This window comes from Thrips palmi, unplaced genomic scaffold (assembly GCF_012932325.1).
Source record: "Thrips palmi isolate BJ-2018 unplaced genomic scaffold, TpBJ-2018v1 HiC_scaffold_10, whole genome shotgun sequence".
Classification (NCBI taxonomy): domain Eukaryota; kingdom Metazoa; phylum Arthropoda; class Insecta; order Thysanoptera; family Thripidae; genus Thrips; species Thrips palmi.
Window position 1 is genome coordinate 3901380 of NW_023144621.1, and position 18521 is coordinate 3919900.

At 47.6% G+C, this 18521-nt stretch overlaps 3 protein-coding genes across 3 annotated transcripts; 1 reads left to right on the top strand and 2 right to left on the bottom strand.

The window, feature by feature from the left end:
• Positions 1-1718: 1718 nt before the first annotated feature.
• LOC117654481 (protein MON2 homolog) lies at positions 1719-9789 on the bottom strand. The gene is made up of 6 exons (XM_034401144.1): positions 9573-9789; positions 5903-9141; positions 5718-5825; positions 4572-5645; positions 4176-4499; positions 1719-4104 (listed from the first exon to the last, which is right to left on the bottom strand). The coding sequence occupies exons 2-6, from the start codon at positions 9113-9115 to the stop codon at positions 3760-3762; spliced, it is 5064 nt and encodes a 1687-aa protein (XP_034257035.1). The 5' UTR covers positions 9116-9141; positions 9573-9789; the 3' UTR covers positions 1719-3759.
• A 28-nt stretch (positions 9790-9817) lies between these two features.
• Positions 9818-17289, top strand: LOC117654482 (menin). Its single transcript, XM_034401145.1, has 7 exons — positions 9818-10453; positions 10899-11051; positions 11156-11398; positions 11484-11691; positions 11772-12084; positions 12176-12508; positions 12581-17289. The coding sequence occupies exons 1-7, from the start codon at positions 10027-10029 to the stop codon at positions 12914-12916; spliced, it is 2013 nt and encodes a 670-aa protein (XP_034257036.1). The 5' UTR covers positions 9818-10026; the 3' UTR covers positions 12917-17289.
• On the bottom strand, positions 17278-18287 carry LOC117654484. The gene is made up of 3 exons (XM_034401148.1): positions 17882-18287; positions 17535-17762; positions 17278-17462 (listed from the first exon to the last, which is right to left on the bottom strand). Exons 1-3 carry the CDS (start codon positions 18035-18037, stop codon positions 17331-17333), a joined length of 516 nt encoding a protein of 171 aa, XP_034257039.1. The 5' UTR covers positions 18038-18287; the 3' UTR covers positions 17278-17330.
• Positions 18288-18521: the final 234 nt, after the last annotated feature.

An 18521-nucleotide genomic window follows, 5' to 3' on the forward strand; every position in this document is an offset into this window, starting at 1 on the left:
TTGCGGCCCAACTAGTCCAACTAGTCCCCGACGAGGCCGAGCCGAACTCACTCTCGGCCAGGAAGGAAGTGGCAGCGGACAAATGGAATGAATGGACTCGTCAAACGCGGGGGAAACCCTGCCAGACCTGGAACAGTGAGACGTCTGTTCAAAGAGTGAGCAGCCTGCTGGGGCTGCTTCTGCTCAATCACAGACTCAGTGACCAAAATACATATCTTTTGTCGATGTAGAAACCCCTGCATATTCTCGACGTGTTTTCAACTTTTTCCGATGCCGAGCGTTTGCACCCCTTGGCACTGCATCACGGATAGTGAGCCCCGGGGCGCGGTGCTTTGCCAGAATGCTTTCGCCGGGGCGCGAGAACGGTTAAAAATTAATCGTGAGCCCCCGGCCCCACCCGCCGCGACGCCCCTGCCTCGCCACTGCGGCGCCCCCAAAGAACAGAAAAAGGTCACGATGATGTCAAATGATTGGTGACAAGATGACATCATTGCCGACGGTCAAAGTTAGCGATTTTTGACGTCAAAAGCACGTCAATTGATATCCTTTTATTGAATATGATATCTTATGATATGAATTTGACACAAAATACCGAGTCAAATTCTAGTCATGAGGGGTCACTGATGCAGAGCGTGACTAAATTTTATCAATTTTTGCTCACTTGACGTCAATATGACCTTTTCCTGTTCTCTGGGCCACTGCCGCTATCGTCCGCCCTGTCCAAACACGGATCACGGACGGCAACAACAGCGGCTCCGGCACGAGCACATGAAGGGCTTAATCCACTACCCCGTCCCGCCGTCCGACCGTCGGGGGCACTCGGCACGCCCGAGGGCACGCCGCACGCCGCAGTGGCGCCGGCAGGCCGGAGTGATTCACTCTGTCCCTGTGCGAATTGCCGGCCCGACCCCCGGGGGTGAGAGAGAGAAGGCGCCAAAATGGGAGGGGGTGCGCGTGGGGGTGCGAGAGAGACGGAGCGAAAGTGAAAGTTATCGCGGGTGACTCACCCTCCGGCCAGGGGGTTGGTGGCGTTGCGTCATCGTGACGTCACCTCGGCCTGTGATTGGCCGCGCCGCTCGAGATATCGCGCTGTGGCGCTGGGGGAGGGGAGGGGGAGGTCGATGCCGCCCCCCGACCACCACAACCCTCCCCAACGCGAGGGATGACTCACCGAGGAGGACACCCTCTCTCTCCCTCCCCTACCCCCTCCCGGAAGGCGGACAAGAAGTGCGAAAACAAGGACAAGACACACGTGCTCCGTAATGCGTCCCCCCTGCCGAGGGGTTTGTTGACGGGTTTCTCGGTTCGGGCCCCACAAACAAACGGACATTGCATGGAAAAATATTTTCACGGCGTCTCATTTCTATTTTTCATTTTTTTACTGCCGGCGAGTGCGGCGCGCAGGGCCGGCTGGGCGGAAACGCAAGGATAGAGGATAGGGAACCTCCAGCCGAAGTACCGCCGGCCTAACGGCCTAAGGGGAGCTTCGGAACGCCGCCGCATGGGCGCAGCACCGTACGGCGGCTGTAGCCTATCGCGCGCCTGGAGGGTAGGCACACCGTATAACCCCCTCGCCCTTAAAGTGAGCCTGAATGTGGCAGTTCCGTTCGGGCTCCGACGTTGTCTGGACTTCCCTTTTCCCCTTCCCACCTATCGTCCTATTTTGTCGGTTCGTTTGATGGGAACGGAAAGTATTGAGAGGAACAGTGGCAGCATTATACTTTGGGAGCATAAAAGTTTAATCATAATGCCGAAGTTTTGAAGTATGTTACATTCCACTAATTCTTCACATGTTTTTACAAGATCAATACATCTAGGAGGTGTAGAAAAAAAGATAAAGTAAAGAAATAGCATTCAATTTTTTTATCTTTTCTGCTACATGAAAAAAAAATGAACAGGAAGATATGAATGTTTCAGACATGAGCATTTTGGTTATTTACAAACATATTAGACACAAATATGCATCCATACAACATTTTGACTAGTACTTGTCAAATAATTTATTTGACTGCAATCATTTCAAAAATATAGCATCAACCAAGAATGCACATGCAAACCTAACAGCAGCATAGATTAGTGGTGGGAATTACAATACTCTTGAATGTCAGTGCTTGAACAATTATGGTGGAAATTACTTTTGGCAAAAGAAGGATTAGGCTTCAAAAAGAATAAATCTGAGACAAAATTTTAGTTTTAAAAAATCTTTCCTTAAAAAGTATTTTTGCTAATAGTCAAAATGTCTCTCTAAAGTTGAGCATTTTATCTTCACATAAACATTCTATGAAAGTCATTGGAAATAAAACAAAACAGCAAGACTACAAGGTGGAACGCTTTAGAAGCTTTATGGCAATAATTGACCTAGCATGAATTGCTCTCATTGACAAAATGAAGATTCTAAATGAATAGATTGACAGAAAATAACTAGTAGCTTCACATTTGTTTATGTAAGGATGTCAGCATGTAGCTATTGAAGAAATATTTCAAGTGTAGTTAAGAAAGAAAATACTGATCATTGTAACTTTTAAACAAAACCAAGTACACACAAAATAAAAAGGTACAACAAAAAAAAAGTAACAAACAGAGCTTTCCTTTAAACTTGAAACAGGCAACAATAACAAATAATTATAATTTTAACTTAGATTAAAGTGTCATAATGAGAGGTCCCAGAAGCAAAATTAAAACAAATTGTTCACTTTTATGATGTAAACCAAAAGTTTTTAACCTAATGCAGTTTACATCTTGCAGAATGACATGCCACCAAGTCTGTACCACAAGGAAAAGGAACACGAATCAAATCAAATGACTGAGGTACGCTTAGGAAACAAGAAAGATCCTTTACACACTTTTAGCTAGCATGCACTATCATTCTCAAAATACCCAAGAACATAATACCTTACATAAACGGCTCTTTAGAACCCCTCATTTGATAGAAATGTACAAAACAACAAGTCTACTCAGTACTCGCACAGAACGGGAAAGTGAGGCGCCAGTCTTCTGGTGGCTGTTTAGAAAGTAGCATTTGACATTTGAAAATATCTTATCTGTGACCTGTAGCCTCTCAGTATGGCCTCTGATTCCCTTCAAATTAATCACAATCCAAATTGAGGCAGAGTAAATGTCTGATTGACAGAACTCTTAACTCATACCAACAAATTTTACAGCTATACATGATGTACTATAAATAAGTTAAAAAGAAGAAGAACGTTCATCTTACAGGGTGGAAAATTATGTTATCACAACTAATATCTAATATCACCAATTGAAAATCATTTCCAAACAGAGAGATACTTCTAGAATGATACATCTAGAATATAGATTGATAGGAGAAAGTAGGCTGTTTAGTTGAAGTTGTACAATCCCTAAATATTTAAAAAAAGGGGGAACGAACAATGGATTCCCTAAAGTACGACTGCACTTTTTGACATGAGAAAGACTACAGCCTAGCAAAATTTGATCACTGAAGTCTCACACATTTGGCATTAGAACCATGGGTGGGAAAATTAACAAAATTACAGGCAAACATTAAAGGTAACATTGCTCAGGGGAAGTTTATCCATTCTTTTTGAAGATTGAACCAAAACTCTCAAACCTGGAATATCTTTCCAAATTAATAAAATCTCCAAACCTCTTCATCAAAATCTAGTCCTTAGCCTTACCAGTCTACCTAGTCTCACAATGTGACCTCCGGGTTAAGGTAGTTTAGCAAAGATAAATTTGCAACTAAGTTGACCACTAAACCACCCTAAGCCTGCGCGCGGCTCACACGCCATTGGTGAGCGAGGAGTGCGTGTTGGAGGCCGAGGCGGGAGCGGTGCCGGCGGCGGGGGGCTGCAACAGGTCCCTGTATTGCAGCAGGGCCTCCCTGAGGGACCGCGACACCTGGGCCGAGGCCGTGGTGGTGCAGTTGACGAGGTGCGGGTACAGCCCGATGAGCTGCTCCCACGACAGGCGGTCCACCTTGCCGGGGTGCGCGTGGGCCTTCTTCAGCGACATGACCAGGGTGGCCACGGCCTTGAGCACGAACGAGATCTCCGACAGTCGGTAGCGCGGCAGCGGGCAGCTGCCGCTGTGCCTCTCGTCCTCGACGTAGCGGCACAGCACGTCCTGGAGAGGAGTCGGGGGGTCAGTGTCGGCGATTCAAAGACCGCCAAGTGGTGGCTTTTCGCGGCACTCACCTGGAAGCGGTGCAGCAGCGCGGTGACGGCCAGGCGGCCCGCCAGCCCGCCCTCCGTGTCGCGGACCAGCTCGGCCTCCACGCCGTCCAGCAGCGAGAACTGCAGCAGCGTCTCGAAGCACGTCTTGGCGAACTCCTCGCGCAGCTTGAGCTCGGACTCGGAGTCGGCGGCGCCCGAGCCGTGGCTGGCCGTGCTGGCCAGGGTGGAGTTGGCGGTGGCCGAGTGGATGGAGCCCTTGTTGAGCAGCACCACCACGCGCAGTACGAACTCCTTGGGCACGAGGGGTGAGTACGGCAGCACCTCGTCGCGCACCAGCTCGATCACCTGCGGACGAAGACGGTTTCAACTATGTGGAACCTTTCCACAGTGTGCCGATTGGAACAGAACAAGGCGCACCTGGCAGTCCACGGCCTCGTCGGCCTGCACGTCCTCGTTGGGCGGCGGGTCCTGCGGGAACAGGAAGTGGTCCAGGGTGTCGGCCAGGGCGGGCCACATGCCCTCGTAGTGCTGCCGCTGGCTGGGCCGGCGCGCCAGGGGAAGGCCCCGGTGCAGCACGGCCAGCAGGCAGGTGACGCCGAGCTGCCAGGTGGACGCCGCGGGGCAGCGGTACTTGAGCGACAGCGGCACGCGCAGGGCCTCGACGAGCCGCTGCAGCACGCCGCCCTCCACCACGGCGGGCTCCTCCGCCGTCTCCTCGTACAGAGACACCACCAGCGTCAGCATCTTCTCGCCGAAGGGCACGAAGTTGGGCGGCGCGTCGCGCTGACACGCCAGCCGGCTGAACCACAGCAGCTGTCTGAACAGCGCCGTCACCATGGCCGGGCCCGCGGCCGGCGAGGCGGGGTCCGCAGCCAGGCTGCCCAGCGCGTGCTCCTGCAGCAGCCGCACGCAGTGCACCACGCCTTCCTGCAGCGGTGACAGCGCCGCGTCCGACAGCGCCGCCGACGAGGTGCCCGACAGCAGGAACATGGACGCGTCCGCCTGCACCGGCACGCTCACCATGTGCTGCAGCACCACGCACAGCCGCTCCAGGTCGTCCGGGCCGAAGTCGGCGCGCACGTGCGCGAACACGGCGGGGAAGATCTGGATGAGCGCCGTGAGGAAGGCCTGGGAGGGCACGTACGCGTCGTCGGCGGACGGGGACGCGGACGGCGCCGTGCTCTCTGTCCCGATGCCCAGCCACACCCGCCACGCCACGGACCACACGCCCGCCTCCTCCGAGATGCTGCTGTCCTCCGCCTTGCCGACGGCGCCGACGGCGTCCTCGGCCTTGCCGCCGCCCTGCTTGTTGACGTACAGCACCTCCTGGAAGGCCTTGAGCGCGGCCAGCGACACCTCGTTGTTCTTGTTGAGGGCCGAGTGCTCGATGAACTCCAGCAGCAGCGACCAGGCGCGGGGGAAGTCCCCCAGCGACAGCAGCAGCGCGCACTTGGTGTTGAAGATCCTCGCCACGCCGGACAGCGTCAGCACCTGCGCGAGGAAGGCGGGTCAGAACAAGGCCACTCCAGCTGCGGGGGTTCTTCCAACTCGCGCCACACTCACCTGCGTCTCGGCCCACTGCTTCTGCGCCGTGTTCCGGGAGTGGTGGATCAGGATGTTGCCGCCGGTGTCCACCTTCTCGCTGCTGGCCGCGCCGGACAGACTACGAACCTAGGAAAGAAGGAAAGCAGTTTAAGTCGAGTCGCGGCGACCAAGGCAGGCACTGGAGCCGTCGGCGACTAGCTCACCTTGTCCAGCAGGGGGAACAGGACCTGCCACAGCACGGGCTGCCAGGTGGCGGGCTGCAGCAGGCTGCCGTGCGCCGAGATGGTGGAGAAGAGCGTCTGGCCGGCCGACTTGCGCACGGCCGGCCGGGCGTCGACGCACAGGTCGCCCAGTCTGGCGAACAGGCACATCCACAGCTTGTCGAACGGCGGCATGTTCGGCGTGCCGGGGAACTCGGGGAACACGTTGGTGTCGCCGGACAGCGACGTGCACAGCTTCTCCTGGTTCTGATAGAAGAAGTCCGAGATGTTCCACATGAGCCCCACCGCGGTGAGGGAGATGTTGAGCTCCTGCGTCTGCGAGCCGAATTTGGCGGCCGTGGCCATGCACTGCGGCAGACAGCGCCAGGGCATCACGGGCAGGAAGTCCGTCATGACGAGCTGCAGGCACTGGAAGGCGACGCGGATCAGGTTCTCGCCGTGGTGGTCCGAGACCGCGCCGATGATGCCCAGCACGAGGGGCCAGCCGTGCGACAGCGTCTCGCCGGCGCCGTGCAGGGCGTGCAGCACGCACTCGAGCTGGCGCTGCCGGACGTCGCCGTGCGGCACGGCGGACAGCTCGGACAGCGGGCCCAGCAGCAGCGTCTGCAGGCGCTGGTTGTCGCGCAGCGGCGGCGTGTGCTTGTGCTGCAGCGCGGCGCGCACCAGGTACGTGATGGCCTCCACGCCCCACTCGCGCATTCGGATGTGCGGGTGCTGACACACCTCCAGCAGGTGGTTCGTCAGCGGCCGCCACAGCACCTCGACGCGCGGCAGGTTCACCAGCCCCGTTTCCAGCAGCTTGGCCACGGCAAACAGGGACGGCTCGCGGTTCGAGTACGCCAGCTCCATGGCCTCATGCGACAGCTTGCAGAGCGCGTCCACCAGGTGGTGCAGCGCCACGTCGTCCAGGTACTGGCTCGACTCGAACAGCCGCGAGAGCATCTGCGAGAGCACGGGCAGGTCCGCCATCACGGCCGTGGTGATGACGGCGTTCGAGTCGGCCGTCGTGCGGCCCGCCTTGAGGCTGCCGCCGGTGGCGGGCTTGAGGCCGAGGATCCACACCAGGTGCTGCAGCGTCGTCAGCACCAGGTGCCACGCCGTGCCCAGGATGCCGCCGTGGCAGTGCGCCAGGCTCAGCAGCGCGCGCATGCACTGCAGGTTCTTGGCCGTGAGCATGACGGGGCCCTGCTGCACCCCGATGGGCACCGAGGACGTCGGCAAGGGCGTGCCCACGGCCACCACCTGCTGCCGGAAGTCGGCCTCGCTCGTGTAGTGGTGGCTGTACTGCGGCGCCAGGTCCTGGGAGCGCGCACCGGCCGTGGACGCCGTGCCCTGGTGCTGGTGCGCCGCGTTGAGCACCGTGAGCGCGTAGTGCGGCGGCAGCGACGCCTTGCAGATGGCCGTGATGAAGGCGTCGCGGGGCACCTGCAGGTCCAGCGCGCCGCACAGGCTGGCGAACGTCTGCACGGCCTTGAGCACGCTCTCCGACGCTGACTCGTCCGTGCTGGCGTCGATGAGGGGGCTGAGCGCCGCCAGCAGCCCGCACCAGCTCGAGTTGATGAGCTGTGCGTGGAGCTGCCTCTCCTCCTCGCTGGGCTCCTCCTCGGCCCGCTTCTCCACCGCGGGGGCGTCGTTGTCGTTCTCCTCGCTGCCCGGCGGCAGCGGCGGCAGCCCGTCGATGCAGATGGAGATGGAGCGGATGATCTCCAGCAGGCACGCGTACGCCACCGAGATGCCGTAGCCGTCCGGGATGGCGGGCGGCTCCCCCTTCTCCAGCATGTCCAGGTAGATGGACTTGGTCTGGCCGCTGCTGTACGTGATGACGATGGGCAGCCACACACCCCTGGAGAAGAAGCCGGGCTGCGGACTCACCCCCGGGCCCACCGGCATGCCGGCCAGCAGCGAGGGCGGCTGTCCCTGCGCCAGCGGCACCTGCCCGCCCACCGTCGTGCCCTGCCCCATCAGCTGCGGGTTCACGAACAGGGACTGCACGTACGCGCCGAGCGAGTTGACGATGTCCTGGAAGATGTTGGTGGAGTGGGGCTTGAGGTCGTAGCACTCGCAGAAGGACTTGAGCAGGTCGGGGAGGACCGTCATCTTGTGGAGGACTTCCAGGGCCAGGGATCGCTGCCACGGTGGCTTGTCCGGATCAAGGAACTTGACGATCAAGGAAAGGAATATTTCACACTCGGTGACCAGGAGACTGTGGTATTTCTGGATCAAAATGGAGACGACTCGCAACAAGCGCATGCTGATTGGAAAGTACGGCTTGTCCAAAGGCGTAGCCTGCTGGACACTGGCTGGCACAGAACTGCGGTACTTTATGTTCGGAGAGAAAAGTTTTATCACAAGGGCGCACACACGCTCCTTCAACAGAAAACTGAATTCAGGATGTTGGAAAAACACAGAAGAAAAGTTTGTGAGAACAGATTCCAGTAGCTCCAGGCCAAAAGTCCTGGTCATTTCAGTCATGCCAACCAGCCAGTAAGGTTGGTCTGCATTCACAAGTTGCACAAGATCTTGGAACATTAGATAAGCATCACCAGCACACGGACGTAAGCCCTTGGGAGCAACATTGCTAGGCATTTTCAGCTCTTCTAGGTTGACTTCTGTTTTGCCAGCGTCAGACTCCTTGAAATGTTCATCTTCCGCAGCCACACGTTCAAACACCAACGACACAAGTTGCCTCACAGTGGCCCCTGCAGTATTGATGGTGGTGGAATCTTTGGTAAAATGAAGACGAAAGCATAGCACTAGATTGCGTGCTAATGTATCACCATGTACCACAGCATTTGTTGTTAATAACAATGTTACACTTTGTAGAACCTTTACTTCTTCTGTTCCTGATTCCATAAGCATCCATAAAGTGTCGGTTATGTATCGGGCTCCTTTCTGATCCACTGCTTGCTGAGTTATAAGCTTTTGAATCATGCCAAGGCATATTTTAACTATTTTTTGCTCTCTGGTTTCACAACCTTGAACCAGAGGATACAAAATTTGATTAACAATGTAGTAAATGGGAGTTTGTGGATTAGCTGCAGCATTTCTCAGCTTGACAATTCCTTCTTCACATGCTTCTCTGATTTGAGGGTACTTCTTCTTTGTTTCTATTGATAAATTCTTCAAATCATTTTGAAGCACTTCAAGGAACACATTGGCTCCTTCGCTACCTGTAGTTCCGCTCATGTAAGCCATGTTGTTGGACTCGTGGAGCAGCTAAGCTGCAAAATGACAAAACAAGAAAATAAATTAACAGAGAAAGACTTCTACAGCAAAGATATGTATTGTAAATCGTAAGGAATTACATTAATATTAAGAACTACAGAAAATAAACTGACAAATACAATCAGAACAATGTTTAAAAACAAATATTTATTTATATCTGAAGTAACTGGTGACAGAAGCAGAAAATACTGGACCATTACAAAATTCCGGCAGAGGAAACATCCAAGCCGATACGGCCAAGGTTTTCTTGGAAAGAGCCCGAATCCAAGTTAAGGGAAGCGTCGACTCATCCTCAAATGAATGAAATTCAAATGACCACCTTCCACTTTGACAGTCCGCAGCCGCAGACTTGGCCCATTGATAACAGTATAGGTTGGGCGTCCTCACCAGTGTACTTGTCAACATGATTTCAGCGAGGGCAACTTACCTAATTCAACAACATTTGGCAGGTACGTAAAATAACTTGTCATGTCATTTCATCGAAGTGTTCTAAAATCTCGTGGGTCTTTAAAACGCCCTAAATTTAACATAGTATTTGCCTTGTTGTACCTTCCGCTGACTTCCGCTGCCACAAAATCACAACACCGCTGAAAAGGCGGTTTTGGGCGGCGAGAAGGCGGTGGGCGGTGGCACCGCCTGCTCGAAACGGAAAGTGCGTGGTGGACATCACGGGGATGTGCGTCAGCGACCCAAGTAGCCGAAAACCGAAACCGAGCACAACAACATTAATGCGAAGAAATAGCTTTGTGTTGGTCGCGTCTGCTGTGAAAGAAACACTCTGTGATTCGCGAATCTTATGAATCAGAAACACATTTGATCCGGGGGCGCTCGTTCGTGATGTGAAATGTGAGGTGCGCCTGTGTACAAAACCAGTTGGAGAGATGGCGGGTTTGGAGCGGGTCAACCGTCAGCTATTCCCTCTGCGCGACATTTCGTCCGTCGTCGAGGTGTTCAGAGACGAAATCGTCAATTCCTCGGACCCGGACCTCGCCCTGCTGTCCATCATCGGCGGCGCCGTCGAGAACTCCTTGACATGCAACCGGGCGGCCGTTCTGAAGGAGGCCCCGGGCGACGGAGACGGCGACGACGAGGGGCCTGCCTTTGAATTAGAGTTTCACATCGTCGAGGCGCTCTACACGCAGTTTCGCTCCATTATCCTCGGTTCCGTGGACCTGTCCGCCTACGGGGACTGCAAGTACGCCACCAGGGAGGTCGTGAAGAAGGTCTCGGATGTCATCTGGAACTCCCTGTCGAGGAGCTACTACAAAGACAGGGCCCACCTCCAGTCCCTCTACAGCTATTTGACAGGTAAGCCTACGCGTGCAGGCTCACTGGCAGGCTTGTTTCTGGCGCTGTTTCTTGTTGTCATGTGTGTTTAGACCGGCCGGTTGACAGTTTGGCCATTTCTTTCTGTTTGTGTGTTTGTGTGATCAAAGTTTTTGGTCATTTGTTGGTTGTTTCCTCTCCTTTGTTCACACCCCTTGGCTGGTGATTCACCCCTTTAGCAGGGGATGACACACCCCCAAGTGAATCATCCCTGAAATGTGTGTTGAGTGGAGTTGAATGAGGATTTTTGAATAAAGTTTTGGCATTTGAACAGTGACACTGATCTCTTTGGTGTCTGTCATTATATTGAGATTTATTTATCAAATGCTGTTTCTTAATATAGCATTATGTTATCTTTTTGTTTGACTTTGTACCATAATTAATCTTAATGAATCTATGAAAAACATTATATTTTATGGTGTTTCAGGCAAAAAGCTGGATTGCTTTGGTGTTTCCCTGGCTGTTGTTGCGGGTTGTCAAGTATTGAACTTGAATGATGTTCATCTTGCTCTTTCTGAAGATCACGCTTGGGTTGTATTTGGCGAACATGGCACAGAAACCTCAGAAGTCACTTGGCATGGTACGCGTAATTGCAGGAAAATTATTTCAATTTTTCTTTAGATGTGGGATGATAGACCTGTGTTATTTGTTGCACATGCTCCAATAATTTGAGACCTTTTTCAGGTAAAGGCAATGAAGATAAGAGAGGCCAGCCCATTGGGACTGGTTTGGGGTCCCTCTCCTGGTTGTATGTTAATGGCCAGCCTGTTGTCTGTGACCGTCACATGGAGGTGACTGCTCTTGTTTCCTCAATAAATCCATCATTAAGTATGACAAATGACGTAAAAGAGGTAGCAGATTTTCAACAGGAGGTGTTGTGGCTGCTCTATGATTATGGTCACCTGGAAAGATATCCAATGGCTCTTGGTAATGCTATGGCTTGTCTTAAATTGTCTCAAATCATTTACTTATGTGGCTCAACCAAAATACAATCTAAACTTTTTTTCCTCAGGAAATTTGGGGGACTTGGAGGAGATAAACCCTACACCTGGTCGTCCTTCATGTTTAGAGCTGTTTTCACAAGCGGTGGATGTATCAAGGAAGTGTTATAATAACCAACATGTGTATCCATACACATACCAGGGCGGCTATTGTTTCAGACATAAAATGTACAAAGAAGCTCTTGAAAGTTGGGCTAATGCTGCAGATGTTCTCCGAGAGTAAGTGCAATTGTCCTTAGTCTTAATTTGACAGTAATGATAACTATAGATAATAATGGATTCTTTTGTTGTCATGTTAGGTACAATTATTCAAGAGATGACGAGGAGCTTTACAAAGAACTCATGGAAATTGCTAATGAGCTTATACCCCATGTAATGAAGGCAGTTGGGTCAGGAATTGATGCACACTCAATTCTGAAAGATCCGGAATGTTTTGCTCACCTTTTGAGGCTGTATGACGGAATCTGTCAGTGGGAGGAAGGCTCCATTACACCAGTCCTGCACATTGGCTGGGCCAAGCCCCTTGTCAACACAATTGCAAAGTTTGATGCTAGTGTACGAGCCCAGTTGGTCATTGATCTTCAAGATGATTTGGATGAGGAGTCAACTGTGGTAAGTTCTGAAAACTTTAAATTCTATTTTTCAAGGTAGCGCTTCTGCCTGAGATGAAGGTTGCTTACATTTGGTTTAATGATTTTTGCAGAAAGAAGAGAAAGGACCTAGCAAAGCAGTAACTTCTGAGGCGGTTAGCGGGGAGTTAAAGCAAGAAGAACCCAGTAAAGAGAATGCTGGTGACAGTTTGAACAACAACAACAACTACTCCAAGGAACAAGAAGGGGATTCTACTTCAAATCCCCGAAACGGATCTGCCAGTGGCGTGCATCCGTCAATTGAAGCATTGACTGCTGCATGCTCTGAGAAAATTCTAAATCCTGACTTTTTGCTCCAAGGAGATGGAGAACCTTTTGTGGCTGGGGTTAAAGATGAGGTTGCTGACTTGGCAGAAATTGATATTCCCAAACCACTGGTTAAGAAGGTGAGACACATTGTTTTATTTTCATTTCATTAGAGATTTTGTTCTTTTGCCTACTCTGAATTTTCTTTTCAGTCCGGAGCCAATGGATGTGCTTCTGTTCCTACTGTTACTGCTTCATCATCAACATCAGAAAGCATTACTCGCCCAGCAAAAATTAAGACTGCAAGAATATCAAATGTTTATTTAACGACGGGCTTATCTCACACTGAGGATGGAAGGCCAAAGCTTACATTAAGTAGTCGGAAAATGTGTGGTCTCAAAGATCTTCTGCTCTCAGAGAAACTGAATACCCAAGCAATTTCACTACAACTTACAGCACAGTCACAAGTACAAGTTGGACGAAAAACTCGGCCTGGTTTGCAGGAGGCATCAACAGGTTCAAGACCGAAGCGAAGCCGCAGAGAGTAACTGCAAAGCCCAAGGAAGCATAATTGGAGAGCATCTGTTGCATTTGTGTAACTTAAGTGTTATATTGAAGCTACTAGCAAGTGACCTTCAAGTTATTTATTTATGATCTTTTGTGGTAACAGAAGCTTTTGGAAGCTTCTAAGTAGTTGAAATCCTAAACTCAAACCCAATCCCAATAGATTGATCTGTACTTTTAATGTAGTATTTATCCTTAACTTTTTAAAATATTTTGATGGGTGTGTTGCTTATGGTTCTGAGCCGTTGTGTTTGTTGAGGTCTAAGGTCTTGTTGGTTTTGTTGTAAATTATCTAGTGTTTCCTCTCTTTAACTTAATGTTTAGAAATGTGGATATTAATTAAGAAAACTGAATGCGTGAAATTTTACTTTAGCTCTTTGTGATGATTGTTAAAGGCTGCATTTGTTTTTTGTGGTTTTATCAGTATGCTTAATTAACATGCACATTTCTTCCTGATTTTAAGCGTGTTGCAAGTTGTTGTTATGGCATGGCACTCTAAACATGTATTTTATCTTCAGTTACTGTGCAGGGTGAAGACGTGATTTTCTATGAAATTTTAGCAGGTATATTCTGTGGGATATATCCAGCAACTTGATATAGAATGATGAGGGATGAAATTTCTGTGTCTAATTGTTTTTTAGACAAACCTTAGATTGATTCAAAGTAAAATATGTTTGAAGTTTTATCAAATTGTGATGGTGAGCTTGTCACATTATCTCGTTTCTTTGACCCAAATTTTGTCAGCTAATAATAGTGTGAAAATTTTCTCGGTTTCTTGTTACTGTCATTGCTGATTGTGTTAGCAGTGTTTTTCACTTAACTGTATTCCTCAGTGTGTTAGTAAGACATTATTTGCTTAGCTGAAAAATGTCTTGCAGATTTTAGACCTTAGAGTAGGACGTTTCCCTATGGCTAAGGAAATAATGCTAAATATTACTATGTAGATACGTAGATATTTCTCAAATGTTCTACTCTTCTAGGATTGTTGCAAGTTTGTGTAACGTTCCTTCACAGTTTCTAACCTTTTTTCCTTACATAATGTACATTTTCAATGAAAAAAAATGTAGATTCCGTTATTTTGGTATCCATATTACTTAGAGTAGAATATCCCCTTCTATTGGTATCCTCTGGACTTTAGAGAATATACAATGGGAATATTCTCTTTTGACAATGTTTGTTATTTGATGCTGGTCATCATTGTGTATTTCTTTCCTGTATTGTTTCACTCCCAGTTCCTTTTTGCATGACATCACATTCAGAAATCTGAGTGTGCTTCATATTGCTGTTTGTTTGTGTCTTTTTTCGTGTTTTTTCATCAAACACTCGTTTATTTATGGACTATGTCTTTCAAAGGAAAATGTTTGTTATTGTTTCCTTTCCTTGTAGGTACTAGCTGGATTTTTCTTTGGTGCAATTCTGTTTGTATTTGTGTTGTATGGTATTTATTAGTGTGTCGTTTGGGAGATTGAGAGCCAAGTCTTTCACTTACTTGTTATTTTTAAATTTGCAGTATAAATTTGGAGGGTGTGTTTCTAGTTCCGCTCTTACTGTAGTCACTCGCATAGATTTTATTCACCATTGGTTTCTTTTTTACTTTTTTGAAACATTAGTCACTTTCCATTTATTTTTGTGGACAAGGACAGTACAAATTGCACTGGTATTGGTTCTTTTTTCTATCTTTTTAACATGTAGGTTGTGGGTATAGTTTTTATTTCTTTGTATCTTGCTGTATGAAAGTGGCGTTGTTTGTAATTTATGTTAACATTTGTTTGTCCAATCACTACCAAGTAGTGTTTACCTGTATGATGAACTGTTGCTTTTAACCTTTATGTCCACCAAAACTTAATGTATTTTATTGAATTTTATTCAACTTCTTGCCCTTTGGGCTTTGCTTTTGCAGAAACCCCCTTTTAAAGAGGACTTTATCTTTGCTGTTGAAAATGAAAAAAAGCTGTTATTAGGTTCCCTGTATTTTATTTTGTATTAGTGCTGTGTTGATGTCAACTGAAAACCATTCAGTATTCTACCCCCAAAAGTTCTGTTGAGCATAGAGGCGTGCAGAGTTCATGGAGAGCACTTGTGATAAGGAAATTTTACTACGTACTATTTGTTGTAAGGTCATACACACTCTTGTAAAAATCTTAAATGGTGTGTAATTTTATCTGTTAATACCTAGAAAAGAGTCACCAGTATGCAGTCAGAATATTTTTTAAAAATGTATAAGTGAAATCAACTTCTTCCATTTGTTAGCGAAAGGAATGTGTAAAGCTCCTTTTGCCTGTGCTGAGAGTTTGCCTAGTTTTGTGTTAGCTTTCAATGAAGTGTAACACATTACTTCATTTGATCTGTATGTGGTTCATTTTCCTTTTAGTCACCTATTAGAAATCTGAGGTCAGTGTATTGACGCTGTCAGTCTAATGTGAAATTTTAACGGCGGGTGATTAAGAACATGAATCTCACAAAACCAGAGCTAATGAAAGGAGTACCTTCTTGGACACCAAATCGGTACTCTACATAGATTTGCTTTTGCTATCAATCTTGGATAGCCTTGTGTAACAGTGGTTGGTAGAGCACATGTTAATTCTCACTCCTTTTTTCCCCTTCTAATTTGGTCATGCTTGTCTTCACTATTTTCTGAGGACATGCTGTCTTATAGAAATGTAGCCAATCTCGCCAACAGTATCCAGCTCCTATAATCGACTTGTGCATTTCATTCATAGATTTTAAATTGGTGTCATTCGAAACCATAGCTGCTGTGCGTATTGTTTTCGCTCAAAATTTTGACCTTTGAAAATTAAGGCAGGACTTACCATGCAGTAAATATTTTTCTTGCCTACATTAAATCTACATTTTGACAGGCCCCTAGCATAATATGTCAGAACCGAACGATTCCTTGGTTCAGAAAGCATTTGAAGTCATCTTGCCAGTTACACCAGTCTTTTTGTTTTTGTCTCTTTTCTCTCTTTTGTATAATATTTTGTAGTGTTTAGTAAACTGCTGTACCTTTTGGAAATTTGTGATAAATCTTTGTTGGTATTTTTTTTTCTTGTTTTAGGAGTCCTTCAGTGTTGGCTTTTAAGGAAGGCTGTTGTTTCCTCACATTGCTTGTAGAGAAGTGCATCAAAAACGATCTTCTTGACCAGATAACTTAATTGTAATGTGTCAATAGTTGGGACTGCTGCTTAATTTAAATGAAAACCTTTAAGTTCAGTTATCAAGTGAGCAGCTTCATTGTTCCCAGTCAATGATTTTCTTTTATTCTACTCTTTTTTTTGTCATTTCACACTTTTCATTGTAAATGTAAAATCTATCTTGTAGATAACATAGTTCTGTATTGTTTAAAAAAGACAGTTTCTTTCGGAAGCATGATGGTGGCCATTGATAACTGTGATGCGTGAGAATATACAAAGTTAAAATTAACTATTTTTGTAAAATGGAAACAATTGTGTTGGTACTTTTACTATGTCATTAGTTTTAATTTCAGCTTCATTTTTCTTTGTGGCTTTCTTTTAAAGAAAATTTGCATGTACTTTTTAGTTTAACTTTTCTCTAAAAATCATCTTACAAGGTAATGAAACCATGACAAAATTTCAATGTTTTGTGTGTCTTTTGGTGTTGCCCATAGATTTTGATTTAGTTGAATCCTTCTGAAGGGGTCTTAGCATTGCATCGCATATTTTAATCTTTTTCCAAGTCCCAATTAATTAATATGACGACCAAGTTTTGGGTGAAACTGTCTCTGTAACTCATTTCTATGAATGAGTGTCTAATGTGTATCCATCAACAGTGAAAAAGCCAATTGAAATCAAGCTGTGGGGTATGTGATCAGTAAATGTGTATACGTTTCTCATTAAATTACTCATTATAAGGGCAAAGTATTATAAAATTATATGAATCAAAGTTCTCTCCTGAGAAAGTACTACAGTAGTATGTCTGTGTTGTTTATTTTTTTAGTAAGAACTGGTATTAACCATAGAGGACATACATATGACATGTAGAATCTTATGAATTTGCTTCATGTGTAAGCTTTGGAACTAGTGTGAAGCTTCTACAAAATTTACTGTATGCATACTGCTAATGTACCATATTAGACAATATGTAATTATTCTAAGACCCTACACTACATTCCTCTTACCTGGTGACCCCTTTATTGTTCACAATTTCTATTGGTGCCTATGCACCCTGCAAGAGCTTCATAGCAGATTTTTTTTCTATTAAGTGAGCAGCTGGCTGTAAAGATGCTACTTTAAGCTAGCTGGTCATGCATTTTTATCTGTCTGTATGCACTCCCATTCATTCTTGTAAAGGTAGAATTGGAATTTAAGTTATCAGTAATAAACTCGTATTCTTTTTAGTATCTTACTTTATTCTTCTTTCAAACCTGACTTCGTTTCCAGTTTATTTCTTCTTCAATACATGATCCATGTAGGCTCCTTGAATTAAATCATCCTTGGACACGCCAAGCTTTTCCATGAGGTCCTTCGCAATACGGTCACCTTCCTCAACAGTTTGTTCCTCTGTCAATTGCACCTGAGGATACGTTCAACTCGAAGTTATCAAAAGGCTTCTACTACCAATATTATCTGATAAACGTTGTCTCACCTCAAGTTCCATAAAATCACCAAGACCCTCAACTCTGTCAATATGAACTCGAGTCTGGCCTATCATACAAAGTGTTCGGGACTTTTTCAGTACACCTTTAACATTAATGGCTTGACTGAGCACAGATACCAGATTAGTACCCACAGGCAGTTCACAACATTCAAAATTACTCAATTTAGGACCCTCCTCATCTGGTCTGTCGTAGAAGACCAGCTGTGGTGTGCGTCCCTGAAAATCAAACAAACCGTTCAGACTCTACTTGACAATAAGAAATACTGCAACTAATACATTATAGAACGGCATGCCCTATAACGAATAAGTATTTATCAAATTTTAAGCAAAACTACCTCTTCTTCGCGAAACTTTAGTCGACCATTGGGGACTTGGAAAAATGTGTCCACTTGTTTAAACGTTTTCCCGGCAGAGCCGCTAAGTTCCTCTGCCTTGAGAAGGAACGACGCGAAGTTCTTGATGACAGCTTTAATTTCCACATTTCGCGGCATTTTGAGGCGAGCGGCTGTCAAACCGGCGCAGTAGACGAAATGAAGAACGGTTTAACCGTCAATCTTCGCCGGTAAGTGTCAACAAACGCGTCGTGGTGCCGGCTCGCCCGCTCGTTCTGGTCAGCTGAGCTGCCGGCTTGCCGGCCGCTGGCAGTGTAGCCTTGACCTTGAATGGCGGTGGATACGAGAACTCCCGCAAGGTGGCGCTGGGGTGGCAGGCGAGTTTGGCGCCAGATATGCTTTGCGGATTACGAGAGCTGCGATAAAATTTGTTCCCGGAGCCCCGACAAAAGTGCTTAGCTAGAAAATTGTGCAACGTACCCTTAGAGGTTCTATCTCGTCTTACCTGATAAGCCCCTTAAGCTTCAGCCTGGTGGCCTAGGGGCCTGATCAAGACTCCGGCCACCCGGTGTCCCGGGGGTGGGGGGTGTCAGGGAGGGAAGTCACCGGAGCCTTACACCTCAAAGGCCGGACCTTCATTCTC